General features: G+C 35.0%; 1 protein-coding gene across 6 annotated transcripts in view; it reads right to left on the bottom strand.

Annotated features, from left to right (window-relative positions):
* Nucleotides 1-20,655, bottom strand: part of TM2D1 (TM2 domain containing 1) — a 73,184-nt gene extending 52,529 nt beyond the window's left edge. For all 6 annotated transcript variants that reach the window (XR_006722800.2, XR_012511217.1, XR_012511216.1 and 3 more), the window contains exons 1-3: nt 20,485-20,655; nt 18,548-18,621; nt 9,109-9,217 (exon numbers count right to left, since the gene is read on the bottom strand). Coding sequence is in view for 1 of the 6 variants with exons in the window: in XM_010949804.3 (XP_010948106.1) it covers nt 9,109-9,217; nt 18,548-18,621; nt 20,485-20,642 (341 nt within the window). In the remaining 5 variants the exon portion in view is untranslated. The remainder of the gene's footprint in view (nt 1-9,108; nt 9,218-18,547; nt 18,622-20,484) is intronic.
* Nucleotides 20,656-23,346: the final 2,691 nt, after the last annotated feature.

Below are 23,346 nucleotides of genomic sequence, written 5' to 3'. Positions count from 1 at the left end.
CCTGATGCATTAGATTCAGGGTATGGAAAAAAAAAAGAGTTAGGGTAATGCTAGAGATGTTATCCTAAGCAATTAGAGGGATGAAATGAGCATTAACTGAGTTGAAGAAGGCTGAGCAGGAACTAGACCTTGGAAGGATGATCAGGGTATCAGTTTGGGACACATGAGTTTGAGATATTTATCAGACCCCAAAGAGAGTTGTCTAAAAGGCAGCTAGATTTCCTAGTGTGGAGTCAGGGAGGCAAGTCTGGCTGGAGATGTGAATTAGGGAGTAACCATACAGGAGGAATGTAAAACCGTGAGACCGCCATGGGATTACAGACAGACAAAAGAGGAGATTCACAGAATGAGCCCTGAGATACTCTAACATTAAGAGGTCAAAAAGAGAAGAAACCAGAAAGGAGCTAACAGTGAGGAAGAAGCAAAACCTGAAGTGTGGAATCATGGAAGTCAACTAAAGACAGTGTATTAAGGAGAATAGCATGATCAACTGGGCCAAATGTGACTGATGAGTGACATAAGAATGCCTGAGAATTTACCACTAACTTTAACCAATAGGAGATCATTAATGACGTCAGCAAGAGCAATTCTAGTAATGTGGTGAGAGCAAAAGACAGAACAGAGCAGGCTTAAGAATGACTGGAAGGGCCACAGCTGTGCCTGTGACTCAGCCCCCAACCCCCTGCCCATAGCACCCACAAACCTGCCTTCCCCCCGTCCTTCCCCTGTCCCCACCACTCGGCAGTGCCCACAACTCTGGCAACTCCACATGTGGCAGAGGAGCCTACCATCCCTGTGTCCCCGGTAGTGATGCCAGCAACAACAGCAACACCAGTAGCATCAAGGCACCAGTGATCCAAAAGAACAAGCAGCAATGATGAGGGCACTGGCGACACCTCTGGCAGAAGTAGTGGAGGGTGGAAAGTGCAAATTCTCAAATACAGCCAGACAGCTCAGGTAAGAGAAATCAAGCTATAACTTGCGCTATAGCACCATCTACTGAAGAGCAAAAAAAAAAAAGGACCAACCTGTTGAACTGTTAGAATCAAAGTAAATAAAGCTTTATGTAAATAAGAAAGATATTTGCTACTTCAAATGCACCAGCAGAGGAACAACTTATCAAGCACTATGAAAAACCGTAAGAACACATTATCACAAAAAGAAAATGACAATTCTCCAGAAACCAAACTTAAAGTCACAGAAGATTGTGGTCTAACTGACAGAGAATTCAAAATAGCTATCAGGAAGAAACTCAATGAGCTATAAGAAAACTCAGAAAGACAGTTCAATAAGCTGAGGAATAAAATCAATGAACAGAAGGAATACTTTATCAAAGAGATTGAAACTCCAAAAAAAGAATCAAACAGAAATTATAGAGCTGAAGAACTCAATGAGATAAAGAATGCATTAGAAAGCACTGGAAGTAGAACTTGAAAAATGAGAAGAAAGGCATTAGAAAGCAATGAAAATTGAGCAGACCATATGGAAGAGAGAATTAGTGATCTCAAAGACAGAAATTGAGAAATGATTCTGGTAAAAGAGGAGAGAACTAAGATTTTTTTTTTAATGAGGAAACTCTACAAGAACTAATGACTCCATTAGAAAAGGCAACATAAGGACAATGGGTATCCCAGAAGGAGAAGTGAGGTTAGAAGGGTGCAGAGAGCTTATTGAAAGAAATAGCTGAAACTTCCCAGATCTAAGAAAGCAACTAGATATATGTCCATGAAGCTAATAGAACATCTAATTATTTCAACACAGAAGACCTTCTCCAAGACAAATTATATTAAAACTGTCAAAAGTCAATGACAAAGAAATAGTTTTAAAGGTGGCAAGGGGAAAAGAAGATAATATCCTACAAACGTACCCCTATTAGGCAATCAGCAGATTTCTCAGCAAAAACTCTACATGCCAGGAGAGAATGTAATGACAAACTCATAATACTGAAAGATAAAAACTGTCAGCCAAGGATACTCTTGGCAAAGTACCATTCAGATATAAAGGAAAAATGAAGGCATTCCCAGACAAACAAAAGTTGAGCGAGTTTATCACCACTAGCAATGCCTTACAAGAAATGTTGAAATAAGCTCTTCTACTTGAAATGAAAAATGAAAAGGTAAAAGTACGCAAAACTGAGTAAAGTAATAGATAGGTTCAGAAAATTGCAACTGTATAACAGAATAGGTTGTTAAATAATTAGTTATAGCATGAAGTTTAAAGGGGAAGAAAGCATTAAAAATAACTATAGCTACAAAAACTTAGTAACAAACTCACAACATTTTGTATTAAGATACATATTTATGACAACAAAAACAAAAAGAGGGAGAGGAAAAGGATGGAACCTGTATAGGCATATGAGGATAAGATGCTACCAGCAAAAAAGGACTACTTTATCTTTAAGATGTTTATACAAACCTCATGATAACCACAAAACAAAAATATGTACAGAGACATGAAACATGAAAACAGAAGACTGAAAAAAAATCATAGAAAACCACCAAACTAAAATGGCAGACAGAAACACAAGAAATAGAAGGAACTATAGAACAACCAGAAAAAATAAATAAAATGGCAGTACCAAGTCTTCATACATCAATAATCACACTAAATGTAAATGGACTGAATTCACCAATCAAAAGACAGAATGACTGGATGGATTACAAAATAAGACCTAACTATATGCTGCCTCCAGGAGATTCTTCTCAGTTGTAAGATACTCACAGGCTCAAAGTAAACGGATGGAAAATGATACTCCAAGCAAATGGCAGCCAAAAGAAAGGAGATGTAGCCATATTCAAATCACACAAAACAGATTTCAAACCAAAAAAGGTAACAAGAGACAAAGATGGATATTAGATACTAATGATAAAGGTGACACTCCATCAAGAAACATAACATTTATTAATATAAATGTACCTAACAAAGGAGCACCAAAATATATAAAGTATTATCAACAGATCTAAAGAGTAGGAGATTTTAACACCCTATGTACATCAATGGTTAGATCATCCAGACAGAAAGAGAACAAGGAATAGATGGCTTTAAATGAAACGTTAGACCAATAGACTGAATAGATATATACAACGTTCCATCCAAAGTCTGCAGAATACACATACTTCTCAAGTGCATATGGAATGTTATCACAAATAGACCATATACTCGGACACAAAACAAGCCTCAATAAATTTATTAGGTATCTTCCGAAAACAGTGGTATGAAACTAGAAATCAACTACAAGAAGAACGCTGGAAAAATCACAAACATGGAGATTAAACAACATGCTACTGAACAACTACTGGGTCAATGAAAAAAAATCAAAGGAGAAATCTTAAAAATATCTGGAAACAAATGAAAATGAAAATAAGACATACCAAAAATTATGAGACACAGCAAAAGTAGTACTATGTGAACAGTTTATTACAGAAATACAGGTCTATCTCAAGAAATAAGAAAAACCATAAATAATCTAATCATAGACCTAAAGGGATTAAAAAAGGAGAACAAATGAAGCCCAAAGGCAGTAGAAGGAAAGAAATAATAAAAATAAGAGTGAAAATAAATAGAGACTGAAATGATGAGAGAAAAGATCAATGAAAAGTTCTTTGGTTCTTTGAAAAGATAAACAAAATTGACAAACCTTTAGCTAGACTCACTGCAAAATAAAGGGGGGGGGGTTCAGATAAATAAAATCAGAAACAAAAGAAATTACAATGGATACCAAAGAAATACAAAGGATTATAAGTGACATCTATGAATAGCTGTATGCCAACAAATTGGACAACTCAGAAGAAATAGATAAATTTGTGAATGATACAACTTTCCAAGACTGAATCATTAAGAAACAGAAAATCTGAATAGACTGATCAGTAGTAAAGAGACTGAAACAGTAATAATAATTAAAAAGAAACCTCTCCCAAAAAACAAAAGTTCAGCACCAGATGGCTTCACTGGTGAATTCTACCAAACATTCAAAGACTTAATACCTAACTTTCTCAACTTCTTCCAAAAAAATTGAAGAGGAGAGAACACTTCCTAACTCATTTTACAAGACCAACATTATTCTGATACCAAAACCAGACAAGGACACCACAAAAAAAATTACAAGCCAATATCTGATGAACACAGATGCAAAAATCTGCAACAAAATATTAGCAAACTAAACACAATAATACATTAAAAGGATTATACACCATGATCAAGTGGAATTTATTTCAGGGATGCAAGGATAACTCAATATCTGTAAATCAGTGTGATACAACATATTAACAAAATGAGTAAAAATAACATGATCATCTTACTAGATGCAGAAAAGCATTTGACAAGACTCTACATCCATTTATGATAAACACTTTCAATAAAATGAAAACAGAAGAATGTACCTCTACATAATAAAGGCAGTATATGAGGAGGAACACACAGCTACCATTATATTCAACAGTGAAACACTGAAAGCTACCCCTCTAAGAACAAGAACAAGACAAGGATATCCACTCTTGCCACTCTTATTCAACATAATAACCAGAGCAACTGGGCAAGAAAAAGAAATAAAAGACATCTAAATTGGCAAGGAAGAAGTAACACTGTCAGTATTTGTCAATGACATAATTTTATACACAGAAAAACTTACAGATGCCACAAAAAAACTATTAGAATTAATAAATACAGTCAAACTGCAGGATACAAAATCAATACACAAAAATCTGTTATATGTCTATATACTAAAAACAGATAGAAAGATAAATTAAGAAAACAATCCCATTTACAACTGCAACAAAAAGAATGAAATACCTAGGAATAAATGTAATCGAGGAGGTAAACACCTGTACATTGAAAACTATAAGACATTATTGAAAGAAACTGAAGAAGATATAAAGAAATGTAAAAATAACCCATGCTCATGAATCGGAAGAATTAACACTGTTAAAATATACATATTACCTAAAGCAATCAAGAGATTCAATGCAATCTTTATCATACAACTTAACAACAAAAAACAAACAACCTGATTGAAAAATGAGTAGAGGATAGGAAAACACATTTTTCCTTTTAAGACATACAGATGGCCAACAGGCACTTGAAGAGATATTCAACATCACAATCATCAGAGAAATGCAAATTAAAACCACAATGAGGTATCACCTCACACACATTAGAAAGGCTATTATCATAAAGACAAGAAAAAACAAGATGTTGGGGAGGATGTGGAGAAAAGGGAATCCTTATACATTGTTCATGGGAATGTAATCTGGAGCAGCCACTATGAAAAACAGTATGGAGATTCCTCAAAAATTAAGAATATAACTACCATATGATCTAGCTATTCCACTTCTAGGTATTTATTCAAAGAACAAGAAAACACTAATTTAAAAAGATATATGCACCCCAATGTTCACTGCAGCATTATTTACAATAGCCAAGATATGGAAACAACCTAAGTGCCCACCAATGAATGAATAGATAAAGAAGGTGTGTTATATATACACAAGAATACTACTCAGCCACTAAAAAAAAAAAAAAAAAAAAAAGGACTCTTGCCATCCGTGACAACAAGGATAGACCTTAAGGATATTATGCTAAGTGAAATAAGTCAGATGGAGAAAGACAAATACCATATGATTTCACTCATATGTGGAATAAAAAACCTCAAAAACCCAAAATAAAACCAAACACATAGAAACAGAACAGACTGGTGGTCATCAGAGGTGAAGGGGGTGGGAGGTGGGTGAAATGGGTAAAGGGGGTCAATTGTATGGTGATGGATGGAAAGTAGACTTTGATGGTAAGCACTCTGTAGTGTATACAGCAGCTGAATTATACTGTTGTACACATGAAACTTATATAATGTTACAAACTAATGTTAACTTCAGTTTTTTTAAAAAGGCTGGAAGAAAAAACTTCAAGAAAAGAAATATTAGATAACTCAAGGAGTTGCTGCAAAGAGGAGTAAAAAAATAGAGGTAGCTGAAGTTATTTTAAAGTCAAATCTGCTCATGTCAGTCTCCTGCTTACAATCCTGTTTTCTGAATTGCACCACAATCAGGACATCTTCAGGGAGTTGGTAAACAGCCCAGAGATCCTGTTTATGCATCTAATGTTACAAAGATGTCAGATTTTAAACTGAGGGCAGAGGTGTCCCCATTTACATTAGAATAGGGCACCAGACTAGAAGTAGAGAAATAAATTGGGAGGTTTTGTAGAAACTCAAGCTATAACCTACTGAGCAGTAGCAGTGGGAGGGAAAAGGGAACAAAATTGGGAAATATTAAGAAGGCAGAAGCAGCCAGACTAAGGGAATGATTTGAAGAAAAAGATGACAGATTCAGTTTAGGACCTTTATATAAAGATGGTGAGAGAAACAAAGAGGTAGACGAATGAAAAAGAGAAAAGGAATCTTTGGGGATATCAAGATTTAAGGAAGAAGGAAAGGAACTGGAATCAAAGGAAACAGAAGTGTGTTTTATACTAGAAGTCAAGGAAAGAAAGTATTTTAAGGGAATGCCAAATGCTGTAGAAGGATTAAGATGTGCACTATAAATATCCATTTGATATAGCAACAAAGATCGCTGGTGAATTTCAGCATGGCCAAAAGCCATACTGCATTATACTGGAAAATTCATAAAAGATAAATATTATAGAAACAAGCCTCTCAAAAAGCTTGGCTGGGAAGGGGAATGAAATTAGAAAACCAATTATCTATATAAGTAAATCACCGTAAAGAATAATCTGAAAACCGGTGGTGTAGCAGAGATTTGTCTAAGTGTTCACCAAATCATTTTTCTTTTTCTCATGGACATACAGCTAAACTACAGGCATACTTTGTTTTAGTGTGCTTTGCTTTATTGCACTTCGCAGATCCTGCACTTTTTACAAATTGAAGGTTTGTGGCAACTCTGCATCGAGCAAGTCTACTGGCGCCATTTTTCCAACAGCATTATTTTTTTATATACTACATATAGTGTACACATAATTTTTATATGCACTGGGAAACCAAAGTATCTGTGACTTGCTTTATTGTGCTGGTCTGGAACAAAACCTGCAGTATCTCTGAGGTATGCCTGTGTGTATTCTAGCTCACCTTACACGTAAGTGTAGCCAAAACTGAGTTTTGGCCAATGGAATGAGGATAAAAGTGATATATACCATTTCTACGTCTGGCCTATAAAACATTCCTACATGGATTCCCTCTTCTCTTTCCCATCTGCTAGCTGAATGGAAAGGATTTGAAGGACTAGAGGAAGCAAACCCACAAGATGAAAAGAACCAGGCCCCTGCGTGACTGCATGGAGAAGCCATTACTTCCTTTACCCCATCCAGACCTCCAAGCCAACACAAATCGGACTATGACGTGGGTGAGAAATAACATTTACTGTGTTAAGCCGCTGAAATTCTAAAGACATTTGTTACAGGAGTTAGGCTGCTCCAACTAATATAGGTGGCCAGTATAAAAAAGTGTGCGACTTGGTAACCAATCAGACATAATTACTACACTTCAGTTGCTGAAGAATGTATTATAGAATGGCTATGTCTGCAATATTGAGATGGAGTTTAAATCAAGTATCAGTATTATATAAGTTTGAAAAAGAATACGCTAACAGAAGGAAAATATGTAAACTGGAAAAGGGACACTCAATGACTAAGAATTTGTCTATGAGTCTTTATTCAGTCGCCGACCAGCAGCTGGCTATTTGGTAAGCATGTATTGAATATTCTGATAAAGGAAAGTGATATATCAGGTTATTTTAATTTTGTGATTTATCATTAAAATTATCCATCAATCTAACTCCCCGTGTTCTGATTCAATGCTCATTAAGCAAGTTCTATTTTGGAATTGTAGACTTAACTACAAGAGGGGAATACATTGGCCAATAGACTTGGAGCATCTGGTTTCCTTGATAGTTATATTTCTTATCATAATTGGCATCAATGTCTTGTGAGCATGATTAGTTCAGCTCAGTTGCCCTGAGCCTAATCCACTTAGAGACACTAAAAGAAAAATTGGAGTTAACTTGGAAATTAAGTGGCAGACCATTGTGGTATTACCATTACAGGTAATATGAACCTCCAGGGTTCCAATCTAAGTGGTTAGCTGTTCTTACCTGTATTACAACCTATGATATCTTGGATGAGCACTTAATACATTATTTGTTATTTGGAGATCAATCTATAAATTCAAAAACTGACTAAACCGTATCTAAGTACTTTGGAAATAATTCCTTTTAACAATTTTTACTTTTACTTTACTAATGAGAAATCTTGGAACCCAAGAAGCTTAAAGTGATTGGATTACACAGCAAGACAGAATCTAAAGCTCCTTATTAACTCTGTGAAGTAGGGTCAAAAGAAAAAAAAGACTCTAATAGTAATTTCTAGGAATTCTAATAAAATTGGCAGAACAGTCAAATAGTGATGGTTTCTTGATACAACTGTAAAATTGGTGCCATCAAATAAAATGCAACAACGTACAGTTAAAAGGCAAAAATATAATGCCAGCAATTAATAAAGTGGGTAAAACTAAATCATGTTTTCAGTACAAAGCATAAATATAAAAATAAACTGTTAGCTTTACTGTAGAAAATAAACAGCAATCTTAAAAGTCCTCTAAACAAAGAACATTCTCAAGAAAATAAAACCATTTGTCTTAATATACTAACCTAACTTTTGAATTGTTTAACATTACCATTCATCAACCATATCTATTATTACAAAGAATGAAACCAAGTTTCAAAATGCAAATATTACTAAGTGGTGTACTTTTAATACTACGGGTACATAATACCTTATTTGCAGTCCAGATATCCCCCGATTTTTGAAAACAGAATTTTTCCATAACTCATTTGGTAGCATAAACTGGCTGAACTGACATGGCATGAGGCCATTCAGTCTTAATTTATCACACATTGTGAACTGCTGCGCTTTACTTGGTTGGTAAACTGCATTTATAAAACAATATACATACTTAAAATAGAGGCTTTTGACATAAGCAAAAAGATAAAAATTATACTAGTGCAGGATCATCCTTGTAAATTAACTCTTTACCTCTTCACTCCATGTAATCGAAATACAACATAGGCAAGTAATCTGAAAATTTAGCTTCAGTAACATACTTACACATTTCGGCAAGATATGGGTTTGAGAAAACCAACTTCATTTCCGGTAAAATGTGTTTCATTGCCACCAAAATCCTTACAAGTTATGTTGGGTGCTGGAAAACATGGAACTAAAGGCAGGAAAAAAAAGCAAGAATCTATTATTTTTTTTCCTGTGGTAAGGTATATAATTTGGTTTTGGTTTTGGTTTTTTTTAACACTAGCAAAGCACACAAGAAAATATAATTTTAATTCAAACCACCTCCCAACATCACATCTGAGATTTTAATTTAGTTAGGAAAAGCTACATTTTATATATATAAAATGTATATGTATATGTATATGTATATATTCATGTACAAGATAAAGATAATATGATATTGTGGTCTCAACACAAAAGAATTACCACATTGGGTTGGATTCAAGACCCATCGAGTTTAGTCTCCTGCCTTTGGCAAAGGTGACAAAGAAAGAACTGCATAATGTTACTATCCTTTATTTCATCTCTAGGATAAAGAATACTTCTCGAATTTTTGTTGGTAACTCATTGAATAATTCATTAAATTTAACATAATCTGATTTTGTATTTTTAGTTTATAAAATTCTTATAGATGTTGGCTACAGTAAACTAAGATTCTTCTTTATCTATTCTAAATAGATTTTTACTTATTCTAAATATATTTGTTTCTCTATTCCCTCTAGGATTTGGTATAGTATATTATTTGTATCTGTAAAGAGCAAAAACTTCAGAATAAGAATGACCTCTCTGTGCATTGCCTTTTTCAGAACCTTGGATTCCTTGTAGGTAAAAATAGCACTAAGATCACCCACATCATAAGACTATTGTGGGGATTAAATGTGATATAAATTACCTAGCACAAGGCACAGCATTTAGTAGGCATTCAATAAATGTTAGTGCCTTTTCCTCCTTCACCATTTCTAACTAAAAGGTACAAATATTTTTAGGCTAGTTTTAGTAAATGCTTATCTCTATGTTTAGCATCAGTAAGTACAGATTTTTTTTTGAGAAAATGAAAATAGAACTTGGTATAACAGTCTTAAAAAAAAAAAAACCCAAACATAGAGACCTCCAGGTTTTATTATGAGAGAAAAATGATATTTATTTTCTACTTTATACTTATCTTCAGATTTCCAATAAATCATTGTCCTTTTTTAGGCTGGAGTAGTACACTGAGAGAATGATGCCAGAAAAAAATTCTATAATGACATTATACCCTTTTGCTGGGTTACTGACAGTTCAAATTCTATCACCCCATAAACTTTATTTATTTAATGTATTAACATTTCCAAAACAAGACGATCTTATGCTAAAACGCACAGATTCAATATAACTGAGAGATATTTAAACAAGAAAAAAAGTAATAAAATGAAGAGAAGAGAGAAAGGGAAGTAATAATTATACTAGGAAACAACTAAGGGAAGATAGTGCAATACCAGAAATTTAGCTCAGAGCTTCCTGGTAGTTAAGCAAAAAGCTTTACAGAGCTACTGTGATATAACTTAAAGAAAGTATACCAGTTCACCTCTAAATCACTGTGGGAACTTGGTTTGGTTCATGACACAAGGGTAACAGAATGTAAGAGAAGGTCCTCAATAAGAACTTCTACAAAATAATAAAGGTTTTCCACATAGCCATTTCTTACCCTGACTTCAGATATAAGCAAAGACTTATAATGTTAAGATCTACAGAGGTGGGGCAAAAATTAACAGATGATTTATATGTAGCTGTTTGGTCACCTGCCTTAATATAGGGATAACACTTACTGGCTATATGAATGAATTATTGTCATGTCCCCTGGTTACATCTCTTGATCTGTCATCTCAGGCTATGCTTTTGACTGTAGTTATATAGTACACAACTCAAAATTGGGATGAGCATATGTCTGAAATGCTAATATACATTCTATGTTACCAACTGAAATGAGATCGATATGCCCTATTTCAATGATGGGGGCCAATTTTGCTTTCCAGTGAATATTTGGCAATGTCTGGTGACATGTTTGCTTGCCACCACTGGGAAGCTGTTCCTGGCGTCTAGTGGGTAGAGGCCAGAGATGCTTCTAAATATCCTGCAATGCACAAGACAGCCTCCTCACAATAAAGAATCACCTAAATCACCTAATGTCTAAAATATTAATAGTACAAGGGTGAAGAACATTGCTCGAGTCAGTGGCCTTCCAAAAAGTTTGCTCACACACTCCTTAACAATTTTTTAAAACCATATAATCCCTCACACATTTTTTAAGTTGACATTCAAAATTTTTCACTATAGATTTAAATGATTGGGAAAAATTATTTCCAGTATGTTGTAAATGCTGCCATTAACATTTAAATATTATAGCATTCTTTAAAATGGATCTAAATAACGCAGCAATTTGATAGCCATCATGATCCAACAGAGGATATGAAAGAGCTCTTCCTTAAAATTCAGAAATTTTACATCAATTGTAGGAAAAAGTACACATATAAAAGACATACTGTGGGCTGAACTGTTACCTTCCAAAAAGATATGTTGGAAACTCTTAACTCTTAGTGACCTTACTTGGAAGTAGGGTCTTTTCAGGGTGGGCCCTAGTCCAGTAAGACTGGTATCCTTAAAAAGGGAAATTGAATGAACACACACACTTGCACGCGAAGATGATGTGAAGACATACAGGCAGAATGCAGTGTGAAGTCAGAAGCAGAGACTACACAGTTGGTGCTGCAAGCCAAGGAATGCTAAAGATTGCTGCTAGCCCAGCAGCTCAAAAAAGGAACAAATGATTCTACCCAGAGTTTGAGAGGGAACATGGCCCTGCCAACACCTCGATTTTACACTTCTAGCCTCCAGAATTGTGAGATGGTAAATGTCTGCTGTTTGAGGCCATCCAGTTTGAAACACTGTTATAAGAGCCCTAGGAAACGAATTCACCATCGATACCTATTTACCTCTTGAAAAGCTCTGTCTAACCCCAGAGTACATGTACTTCAGCTTGAAGACCAAGTTTGGCATCAGGTAGGTAAGTCAGCCAAAATATGTCTGGTTTAATGAGCAGTCACACCCCATCCCCAGCCCCTGACAACCACAAATCCACTTTTTGTGTCTGTGGATTTGCCTGTTCTGGATATTTCCTATAAATGGAATCACACACTGTGTGTCCTTCTGCATCTGTCACTTTCACTGAACATAATATCTATTCACCCACAAGAAAGGATAAAACACTGATTCTGCTGCATTGTGCATGAGCCTTCCAAACCTTCCTGGATTTTAAATGTATCACCTTGCTTTCAGTGTGAAACAGACAAGCACTCCTTTGCTCTATTTCTACGTGTTTATTTTTTAAAACTTTATTCAGTATCTTGTAATAACCTATAGTGAAAAATAATCTGAAAAGGAATATATACATGTATATGTATGACAAACATTCTGCTGTACACCAGAAATTGACACAGCATTGTAAACTGACTATATATCAATTAAAATAAATAAATAAAATTAATCATTAAAAAAAAAGATGTCTGGTTTAAAAAGTTAGTTTTTTTGCCTTGATGAGGACAATTTCACCTCTACAAAGAAGTGATCTGAAGGATTATCTATAGATAAACACAAGTTTTTCTTCAAACAGCACCTTTAAAGTTTTTTCAAATCCTCAAAATAATTAAGCTCTGTATTAGAAAACTGTGCAATAAAACAGACTATAACTAAACTTTGGACAATTTTTCTCTAAATATATTATTACCTTGCACTTGCTCAGTTTGAAGCGATCACTTTTGTGTCCTACAACCTTGTTAGATCTTCTTGCATACTATCTAAAATCAGATCTTAAAGAGATAGTTGCAACATAAAACAATGTAATTATGATTCCTGATGTGTTTATTGTCCAATACACCTTACATAATAGAAAAGCACTGTTTTTTGAGATTACAGGTTCCTGTACAAAATTTTAAAAGATTAAACATTTATAGGTGAGTTGTAAAGATGCCTTATAAAAATATTAAAAACTAAGAAATCATGTCTTTCTATTTTTGTTAGATACTGTCAATTGTTCAAATGCCCATATTTTGACCATTTTAGTTTTCCATGCTATTTTATCATTTCTACTATAAGAAATGATTTATATTCAACATGGGCTGCTTTGTATTCAATGAGACAGATAAAAGAAAAATTCCCAGTGCTCCAGGCTTAGAACCTCACTAAAGATACAAATAGTGGAAGTACCAGAGTGCAAGGAAAACCACATTACTACAACAATTCTAGAGAAGTTTGACAGAAGTATGAGCTAATTATTTCAAGGAATGAAAATTATGTAGTGAGGAAGGGTGAGCTGCTGCTCTAAGTATAAAGAGAGATAACATGAGAAAATAATAAATTAGAGAAACATTGAGGCTGATTAGATTTGTTTGAACTGACAGAGAACTCCAAAGAGCAGGACTTTAGAACTGGACAAATCTGGGTTTAAGTCCAAACTCAGTCACCTAACTAGTACGTTTTTTGGGGCAAGTTACAAAACCTCACTGAATCTTGTTTTGTAATCTGTGAAATGGGATTACACCCTTGTAATGCTACTATACACATATTAAAAGCATATGATATGTAACATATGGTGCTTGGTTAGAAGTGTTCAGCAAGTGTTAGGTTCCTTATTCTCGGAAATTAGTGAACTTGAACATTGAGAAGCCCGAGACAATGAACCTGGCATGAAAAATGAATACAACACTGTGAGTGGCTGTAAAATTAACAGAAGATTTTGTGAAATGAAATTAATTCAACAGAAGCCTACAATCCTGGTTTATTCATTTTTATAACGATTTCATTTGACTCATTTTTTAAAAAAACCTGTTTAGTAGGTAGAACTAGTGATATGTTCCTTTTTCTTCTTCCCTTTACAAACAGAAAAACTAAACTGAGGTTCCAAGAAATTAAATGAGTTGGCCAAAATCTCATAAACAGGTAATATTCTATAAGTCCTAGACTAACACTCATTATTCTTAATCAATACTCTTTCCATAATGCCATGATAATGCCATCCTTACACTGATTTCAGGAACAAGCAAAAATAAGTCAACAGGACAAGATTAATGCAGCTAGTTATTAACAAATGTTAACTAGTACACAAAATTAAGCAACAATGCTACAAGTCTGAGAACTATTCAATTTGCAATTTTCTTGCAAGAAGTTTCGCTCTGACTAATGTCTAAAATTTGGATGCCATCAATTTAAGCCATATACACAGTATTCCCCAATTATTAAAAAAAAAGAAACAGCTTTGTTTTATAAATGCATAAAAGCTAAACTAGAAACAACGTAATCAATGAAGTTTCATAACAGTAAAAAGGACTGACCTAAGGAGGAAGTGGTTTGGGATCCTACTCCAGTTAACATCATGCCTCTGGACTCTAGTCTTGATCTGTCAAATAAAAGGGTCAGACTCGGTATGATCTCTGTAATAGGTTACATTGCATAATGTCTAGATAATTAAATGTGTCAACCTAGAACTAGGGTAAAAGCAAAAGATAAAGCTGGTAAGAGCCAACCCTATCTTCATATTCCGCATATTAAGATAGCTCTCCTCTGGAAATGCTGGAGTTGGAAAGTCATCATTTTGCAACTATCACAGTAAAGAATGATTCGGGCAGAATCACCATGGACGCTAAGTCTAGGGGAAGTTTTTGATGAGGAATAGGATATTTGCATGAGTCTCCCCAAAGACTGTTTATTAGTTGCAAAGGGAAAAAGTATTAACTATACAGTGTGAAAATCTGAGTGATCAACATTTACCACCATCATCGAGAGGCAGATGGACATCACATACCTCAGATACAGGACACCCTATCACTTATATAATTTTCCACCCTGGGATGTATAAACTAAATCTAATCATAAGGAAATATTAAGACAATCCCAAATGAGGAACATCCTATTAAAATTGAGGAGATTGTAGTCTTCAAACATGTCAGTGTCATTAAAGACGAAGCTGTGGAAATACTCAAGTTTAAGAAAGACTAAAGGCAAAACCTGATCTTGGGATCCTATACTGGGGGGAAATGCTATTAAGGCTTTATCCGAGTCATGTGTCAAAATCACAACACGGATGGTAGAGTATGTGCATTAATATTGAATTTACTGAAGTTTACAACTGAACTGATTACAGGAAAACATTGCTATTCTTAGGAAAAACACAAACGTATTTAAGGGACAAAATGTGTATACACAAATTGAGAGAGACAGAGAGCATGCATGAATGCACAATGATAAGCAAGAAGGGTAATGTGTTGACCATGGGTGAACCTGGGGAGAAGGCATATGGGTGTTCTTTGTACTATTCTTACAACTTTTCTCTAAGATTGAAATTATCTCCAAATAAAAAGTTTAAAAATAGCATACTCTTTGCATAACTAATTTGTGCTATAAGTTAGAATAATGGTATCATTAAGGCAGGGTAGGACTACAAAGAGACCATGATGGGGGCTTCTGGCACATTTAAAATGTTGTTTCTTGATCTGGAAGCATTCACAGGGGTGTTCAGTTTGTGAAAATTTATTTGAGTTATACCTACTTTCCTGTAAATATATTTCAATAACTTAATAATAATAAGATAACAAAAAACCTCTGCCAAAGGACCAGAGCAAAATTTCTGGAAATGGAGTTTAAATACTTTTGTATTTCACTGATGGGAAAATTGGAAACACTTGCTTATATATGTCTATATAATCTATACCAAACACTCCCTGAGAGCAGAAAATGTCTTCCTTCACACAGCATCCATATCACTTAGTAGAAGCCTGTCGTACAATATCTTCTCAATAAATAATTTCTCAATCATAAATATTTTATAAATTTTTATTAATTATTTTGATCCATTTATTTTAATCTATTTAATCATTAAATTTATTACAAATAATTTCTCAGTAAATAAAGATGTCTGTTAACCGCTATTGGGTTAACTGGCAACCATTTCAAGATCACAGTAGTTTACTGTTGTAGTTGAATCTCCTCTGCCCTTGGTCCCAATTCTTACTCTCCACCCCCAAATTCCCCTCTTTGTAAAACACTCCTCCTACTTATGTCTACCCAAAATGTATAGTTTAAGAAAATTAAACTTAGTTTGAGGATTCTACAATAGTCCTCCATATACTCAGTGGAAAAACAGAGGAAGAAAAATTTTGGCTAGAGGAATGAGAGAGATCATTTAGCTCACACTTTCCACAACTCTAGTATTTTTCTCCTGTTTATCAGTTCTATGCTACAACCAAAAAGCATGTTTCAAGACTCATTTTGATGTCGTCTCTAATCAGGACCTGGAAGTGATTCACCACTGCCACTCCACTAGCCCTTGTGTGTTTAAAAACGGACAATTTAAAAAAATTCCTGGGGGTGGGGTGGGGATAGCTCAGTGGTAGAGCCTTGTTTAGCATGCGTGAGGTCGTGGGTTCAATTCCCAGTGCTTCCATTAAATAAATAAATAAACCTAATTTACCCTGCTCCCACCCCCAAAAACCCCAAATTAAGAAGAAAAAAAAAAAAAAACCCTCCTGTGGACAGACATAGCCTCATGAGAACTGGGCTAGGCCGTGCTGATAGAATCTATCCCAGATCATGGCTGGATACTTCTGGGTCATGCACAAATTATACATCTATATGCAGAAGCCCTGGGACCCATACTTGTCTCAAACTTTATTTTCTTTTTACAACCATAATAATGTCATTTATTTATTAATCTACAAAATTGTGTATGTGTTCTAAGATTGTTAGGCACTCACAGTTCATTCTCTCCAAATGAATAATCATATCACTCCCTTATACAGAAAGCCTCCATTTTATTTTCCTGTAGCTCTCCACTTACATCATCTATGATTACTTACCTGACAGGCCGAGATGGTACCATAACACTTCCAAATCCTTTATACTTCCTAGCAGTCTGATCATCTGATTTTGCATTTGTTTGTAAACTTATTTATCAATAATTACTTAAGTAAATTCACATTTACTTTTTACAAAAGAGACACCCAACTGAAGGGCAGAGCTCTTTTTGGTCAGAAACTATTCTTTTTAGTTGTATAACTTCCTTCAAAATCCTCATACCTACAAAGAACTCTGCAGACTAGAAAAGGCTTTGAGATAGCCGGCTGCCTGCTTCCTAGTTTAAAGTGACCTAAGTCACAATAGTATTCACAGGTTTGCAACATATTTCATATAAATGGTTGACTATTTGAAAGTTGATTCTTCTTTATGTATGTTAACACTATTCCCCTGTATTCTGAAAGCACAATATAAAAGACTGAACTGTAGAACAGGCAAATAACAGAGTATACTTATAAACTATTAAAGAAGGAAGGGATTCCTCACAAAGTTCCTTTAAGTCTAACATATCTAAATTAATATATACGTATTAAGCAATATTTACTACACAAATCATACATATATAACCTATTACTGTTTACATGGTAAAACTGCAGTACTCCAGAACAGTAGCAAAACATGTTACAAAAGTTTAACACAACTTACTTTCAAATCTCTCTGCTGACAAGAATTGGGCCAACAGTATGTCAAAATACAAAGAGACAAAAGACATGGGAGATCTTTATAAAATATATACAAATTCATAATCAGAAGTCAATTATTTGACTGTAAGATATTTTTGAAAAAGTGAAATTTTTCTGCTGTAACAACAAAAAAGTCCATCCCTTTAATCTCATTTCCATAGTGAATCTGTTTAATAGCTTTTATTTATAAAGAAAAGATCAATTATTGGCTCATTTCCTGTCTAAACATAAAATAATCAGTATATATTCAATAGGTGTTCTTTTCTCAAAATTATGTATTAGCCATTATTATGTACCATGCCAGGTAAGAATGCCAAATCCAAACAGCTCCAACATACAACTATCTGCCTCCTTTCCAATATATACCCCTTTAGAACAAAAAGCTAAACAACTTAATCATTAGGTTGAGGGTATTATCCATTATCAAAACACCTAAGAAAATACTAATACATACTTAAAATCCTTACCATATTGTTTTCATACTTAGGATGTACCTAAGTATATTTTACAGGTATATGATATGGGTGATAGAGCTTTTATAAACCTTACCAGACTAAAAGTCTCACTTCAAGTTCTTTTTGAGATATTAAAAATCTAAAGGAACATCTTTGCATAACACAGCTTGATAAATAAAGGGAATCAAGAAAGCTACGTAAACTGACTAAAGGTTTTTTTTTAAAAAAAGAACGAAAATTTAAAAAAACTTCCTGGTTTATATAATTATAACAGAATAAGATTCTTTTTAAAATTAAACAACCCCCAGCCAGTTCTCTAGTATTAAGTTGTTCTGGAAACTGAATACTAATGTTATCACTCAAGAAAAAACACATTTATTGATTACTTTTAGTGATCACACACTGATCTATGAAATAAAGTTTTAAAAATGATTTTTGAAGACATGTTTCTGGAATTCTTACCATGAGCTGTGTAGTTTGTACAGTTAACTGGTTCTTGTGTAGCATCATTTATTTTTGGATCTTTACAAATATATGTAGAAAAGTTAAGGAAATATGAACTACATTCCATTATAAAACATTAGCATCTTGTCTTTAACATCTTATCTTACATACTATATTTATATTCACATGTAAAGAGAGGATGTTAGTTTGTCCAAGTCAACAAGCACAAACACAAATATACTTTTAGTGTCAATAAATAATACCTCAACATTAATTTATTACATGAAAAGCTTTAGCAGAGATGGTATCTTTAAAGGAGATCAGTAAGGGTTTAAGCACAAAGCACAAAATAAAACTGAAAATAAAAATCTTTACCAAATTATTTGAAGAGGACTTCAGGTTAAAGAAAACAGTTTCCAGCAAAATGACAAATTATTCACAGGACCCAAGTATCCCCACATACATAATTTCACATAACACAAATAACCCTGTGATGGAGATACTATTATCCTCACATTACAGAAGGAAACTAATGCTCAAAGTTTGAATGACTTATCCAAAGTCATGTAAGTGATAGGTAATAAAATCAGGTTTCCTGATTCCAAGCCAAGGGTACTTTTCAGCAGACTGCAGGGAAAATGGTTGTTTTCGGTGGGTATACATGGTTTCCCCAACAGGATTTTAAAGCTTTTGGAAACAGATATAATAACTATCCTCTAATACCTACTCAAAACACTTGGGGGGGGGTGCTTTTCTGTTTCCTATTTCACTGACACTAAAATGAAATAAGTATTCACAAGATGTTTCTGGAGATAGAGAGCCTGACACCTGTTTAAGGTTTTCATCTTTATGCCACGAACAACATTTTCCAGTTAATATCATTTTGTATGCTCAGCCACTTCTCTCTAGGATTCAAAAAGCACGACTCTTCATACTACCCAATTATTTTCTTAGCGAGAATCACCCTGGCATTTCTGCCAAGAAAATGACTCAACTTTCTAGGTCAGTGTTAATCAGCAAATTAGAGCTATTCTATAAAAATCTAATAATGGCTGCCTCCCGTCAACTCACATAAAAATACAACAGGATTGAATTTTCTTACTATTAAGATTTTCTCTCATAGAATCTTTCTTATATCTCTGGCTTCTATTATATAATTTTCTGTACTACAATTTGCATAAAACTATCTAGTTTTGTACAAAAGTACCTATTTTAATTTGAATGTAACTCCCATTTCATACTGTTCATCCCTTTATCAGAGCTGTTACAATGAACAAATCTACTTAACCCCTCCAAGCTCAGTTTTCTCATCAGTAACTACATAGCTAACACAGAGACCCTACTACGTGCCAGGCTTTGTTCTAAGTGACTTACCTGTACTAATTTATCACAACAGACCTTTACGTTGGTACCACTGTTATGCATATTTTTACTTATGAGAAAATAGAGTTTTAAGTAGTTTGTCCACAGTTACAAAGTGGAGCAGAAACTTGCCCCCTGACAGTCTGGGCTCTGACAGAGGTTGAGATGATATAACGTAATAAACGTAAAGTTAATAATAAATAGGCAGTATACATTGGCTTTATTAACTACCGTACTTGTCTCCCCCTAAGTCGACAAACTTCCAGGGTACGGTCTGTCAATTCTTTAACTTAATTCTAGACCTGGCATACTTCAGCGCCCTTGTTTAACAAATAAGCCCACTGGTTTAAAAAAAAGAAAGTGGCTCAGAAGAGGAAGAGCCAACGATTAGTAAAATTCCAAGAATATCACACAGGATGGCCTCGGCCCGTCCCACCTTCACATCTCTCTTCACCCTCCCAGGGTCCCTTTGTACATTAGAGGACTCAGACCACCGTTCCCTTCAGTACAACCCTAGCCCGTGTAGAGGGCCGCGACCCAGTCTCGACCAGCAATCTACCCTGCCCCTCTCTGGGTCTCCTCATAGAGGATATTGTCCTACTTTGAGGTCCTCGCACTTAAGTGTCTCCTCCCCGCCGCCGGCGGCAGCTCCGCAAGGTCCCGTGGTGACTAACACGAACCACAGGACACCTAGGAGACGGGCGGCCACAGTGTCGGAAGCAGCCGGCCCGGAGGCCCAGGGGGCCGCCATGCTGGGGATCAGCACTTACCCCACGCCTTCCGGTTCCGCCTTCGTCAGGGCGCAGGCGGGAGGCGGGCGGAGGGAGGGAGGCGCTTAAAGGGACCGTGCAGGGCCGGTTGTAGGTCCTCCCGCTAGGCGCGCGGAATCACCTGGGAGAGCTTTGATTGGTCTTTGAGAGTCAGAAGGCGGCTCAGCTGCCTTCCATCCACTGCTCACTCCCGAGCTAACCTTACTGTGGCTTTTCCATCTGCTAAAGTGCCAGCGGCGCCCGGCGAGTTGATAAACACTTTACGAGTATCTCTGTTAGTCTGGAAGGATTTGGGTTTACAGATAACGAACAGGCTCAAAGACGCTAAAAAGCATGTTGACTTCAGTTACTGAGTTGAAATAGAATTGATGTTTGCCCGATTTTAGAATGTGTGTTCTTAGAGAAGAATTTTTGGAAGGCCGCTACCAATAGATCTTAAGGACTCTGTGTTACAAAGATAAGCATTACACTTTTATTTTTAACAGTGAAAATTTGGGTGAAGGAAAGGGACTAAAACAAGAGGAGACTAAGGAGTTTACGACTAAACTAAGTGAAAAAGTTGGAGGGTTTTAACCTCCATCTCTTCTTTCTGAATTTCTATGTGTTCTAAAAGTTCTGTAGTGAGGGTATCTTTTATACTGAACAAAATGTGTACTTTTTAAAGTGAAAATTTAATCGTTTTTCTCTAAAAATATTTGAATTTGAATGGTGCCTCTTCATTCACAGTAGGACTAATTTTGAACAACTGTTTTGTGCAGTTGCCCTTAAACTTTAGGGAGCATCAGAATCACCTGGAGTATTTGTTAAAACGCGGAAGTTTGGGCCCTGCCTCAGTTTCTGATTCAGAAGATATAGGGTGGGGTAGGATAATTTGCATTTCTAATGAGTTGCCAGCTGATACTGATCTTGCTGTTCCAGAGACCACACTTTGACAACCCTGAGATACTGTATTATGAGATGTATCATTTTGGAATGGAAAGACATAAAACTATTTTCAGTAATATTTTAGTATTGTTATTACATTTACATTTTTTTCTTAAATTTTGCAGCATTACTATGCTATTATTAAATTAAAACATTTATGCTTAAAGTTTTAAGTGATAGGAAATTTGAAATTTACTAGCTCAATTTTTAAGCTTCCTTTTTTATTTTTTATTTTATTTTGAAGGAAGGTAATTGGGTTTTTATTTATTTATCTATTTTTAATGGAGATACTGGGGGTTGAATCTAGGACCTTGTGTATGCTAGGCACACATTCTACCCCTGAGCTGACCCTCCCCCCTAAACTTCCTGTTTTTAATTGGACTTAAACCTTCTCTCCTTACCCCCACCTTTCCTCCCTCTGTTCCTTCCTTCCTTCCTTTTTCTTTTCTCTTTCTTTCTCTCCTTCCTCTCCATGAAAATATTCATCAAGCATGTACTGTGACCCAGCATTAGTGGAGACCCTAAGGAGACTAAGGAGACTAAAAGAATAGGGAGACGAAAACCCAGTAGTTGAGCACTTTGTGTTTGCTAGGGGAAAAGACATAAAATACTGTTTGATAATTGTTACAATAGACGCATGTACTAGTTACTGTAGCAGGATAAAGGTTTTGATTGAGATAGTTCCCCAAACAGTACTTGGAACACAGTATTTTGTTATTAACATCAAAATAATTCAAAATCTAGGCCAAACTGGAAGAACAGATTGGATCTTCATAGACTAAATGACCACCTAAAAAATGTACAGACAAATTAATCATTAAGTTTAAAAAAAAATACTGATAATGTGTATAACATAGGGCTCAACACCATCCCTTAGCCTTTTCCTGAGATGAAATTTAGGGAAGGGGTTGGGGCCAAGGATTAGGTATAATTCAGGGATAAATATCAAAATATCTGTTACACATATTATCTGGTGATAAAAGATAGTGACTTTGCATTTTGGCTATTTTTACACTTTCCAAGTGTTCTGGTTTGACTTTCAAAATATAATCAAGGAAAATCAGAAGGGGAAAGGAAGCAACTTTCTAGTTTGAGTTTATTGAAATTGTGACAAAATTAGACATTTTCCTGCTGACTGCAAGAATTTTGCTTACCTTTGTATTTGTGTCATTTTTCATATAGATTTTGAATAAATAATTTGAAAATGCTTATACTTTGCTGATTAATCCCATTACAAAATCTGTTTTATGGTTATGATTATCTTTGTTCTTTCCTATACTGTATAACCTGAAAAGAACAAGTCTCCCCATGAAAGTAAAGAAATACAAAATTTTTGGCTCTTGAAGTGTGGTTCATTTTTCTCTTCTTACTGCTTCTTAATTTATTTTTCATGGCTCAGTAAAATATATTACTTTATTTCTTTGCAAGCATAGTCTTTGATCACAGGATTACTACCTTGTCTAATTATAGTAAGAAAATGGTTAAATCTCAGTCTTGGGCATGTTTTCAATGCAAGATTTGTCACATAAAAATTTACACCAAAATTGACACATTACAACTGACTATACTTCAGTAAAATAAATAAATAAAATTGGGCGGGGAATTCCTTCAAAAAAAAATCTATAGAATTCTATGGAAATTCTATAGAAAGTAAAGGACATGACTTGCACAGCCCAATATGGAAATTACTAGGAAAGAGAATTATCAGTGAAGTCTGAAGCAAAGCTTCCTCTGGGATTCAAGGGCTCTGCACACTGAATT

Source organism: Camelus bactrianus, chromosome 13, assembly GCF_048773025.1.
Source record: "Camelus bactrianus isolate YW-2024 breed Bactrian camel chromosome 13, ASM4877302v1, whole genome shotgun sequence".
NCBI classification, from domain to species: Eukaryota; Metazoa; Chordata; class Mammalia; order Artiodactyla; family Camelidae; genus Camelus; species Camelus bactrianus.
The sequence above is the reverse complement of the archived record's forward strand: the minus strand, read 5'-3'. Positions and strand labels throughout refer to the sequence as shown.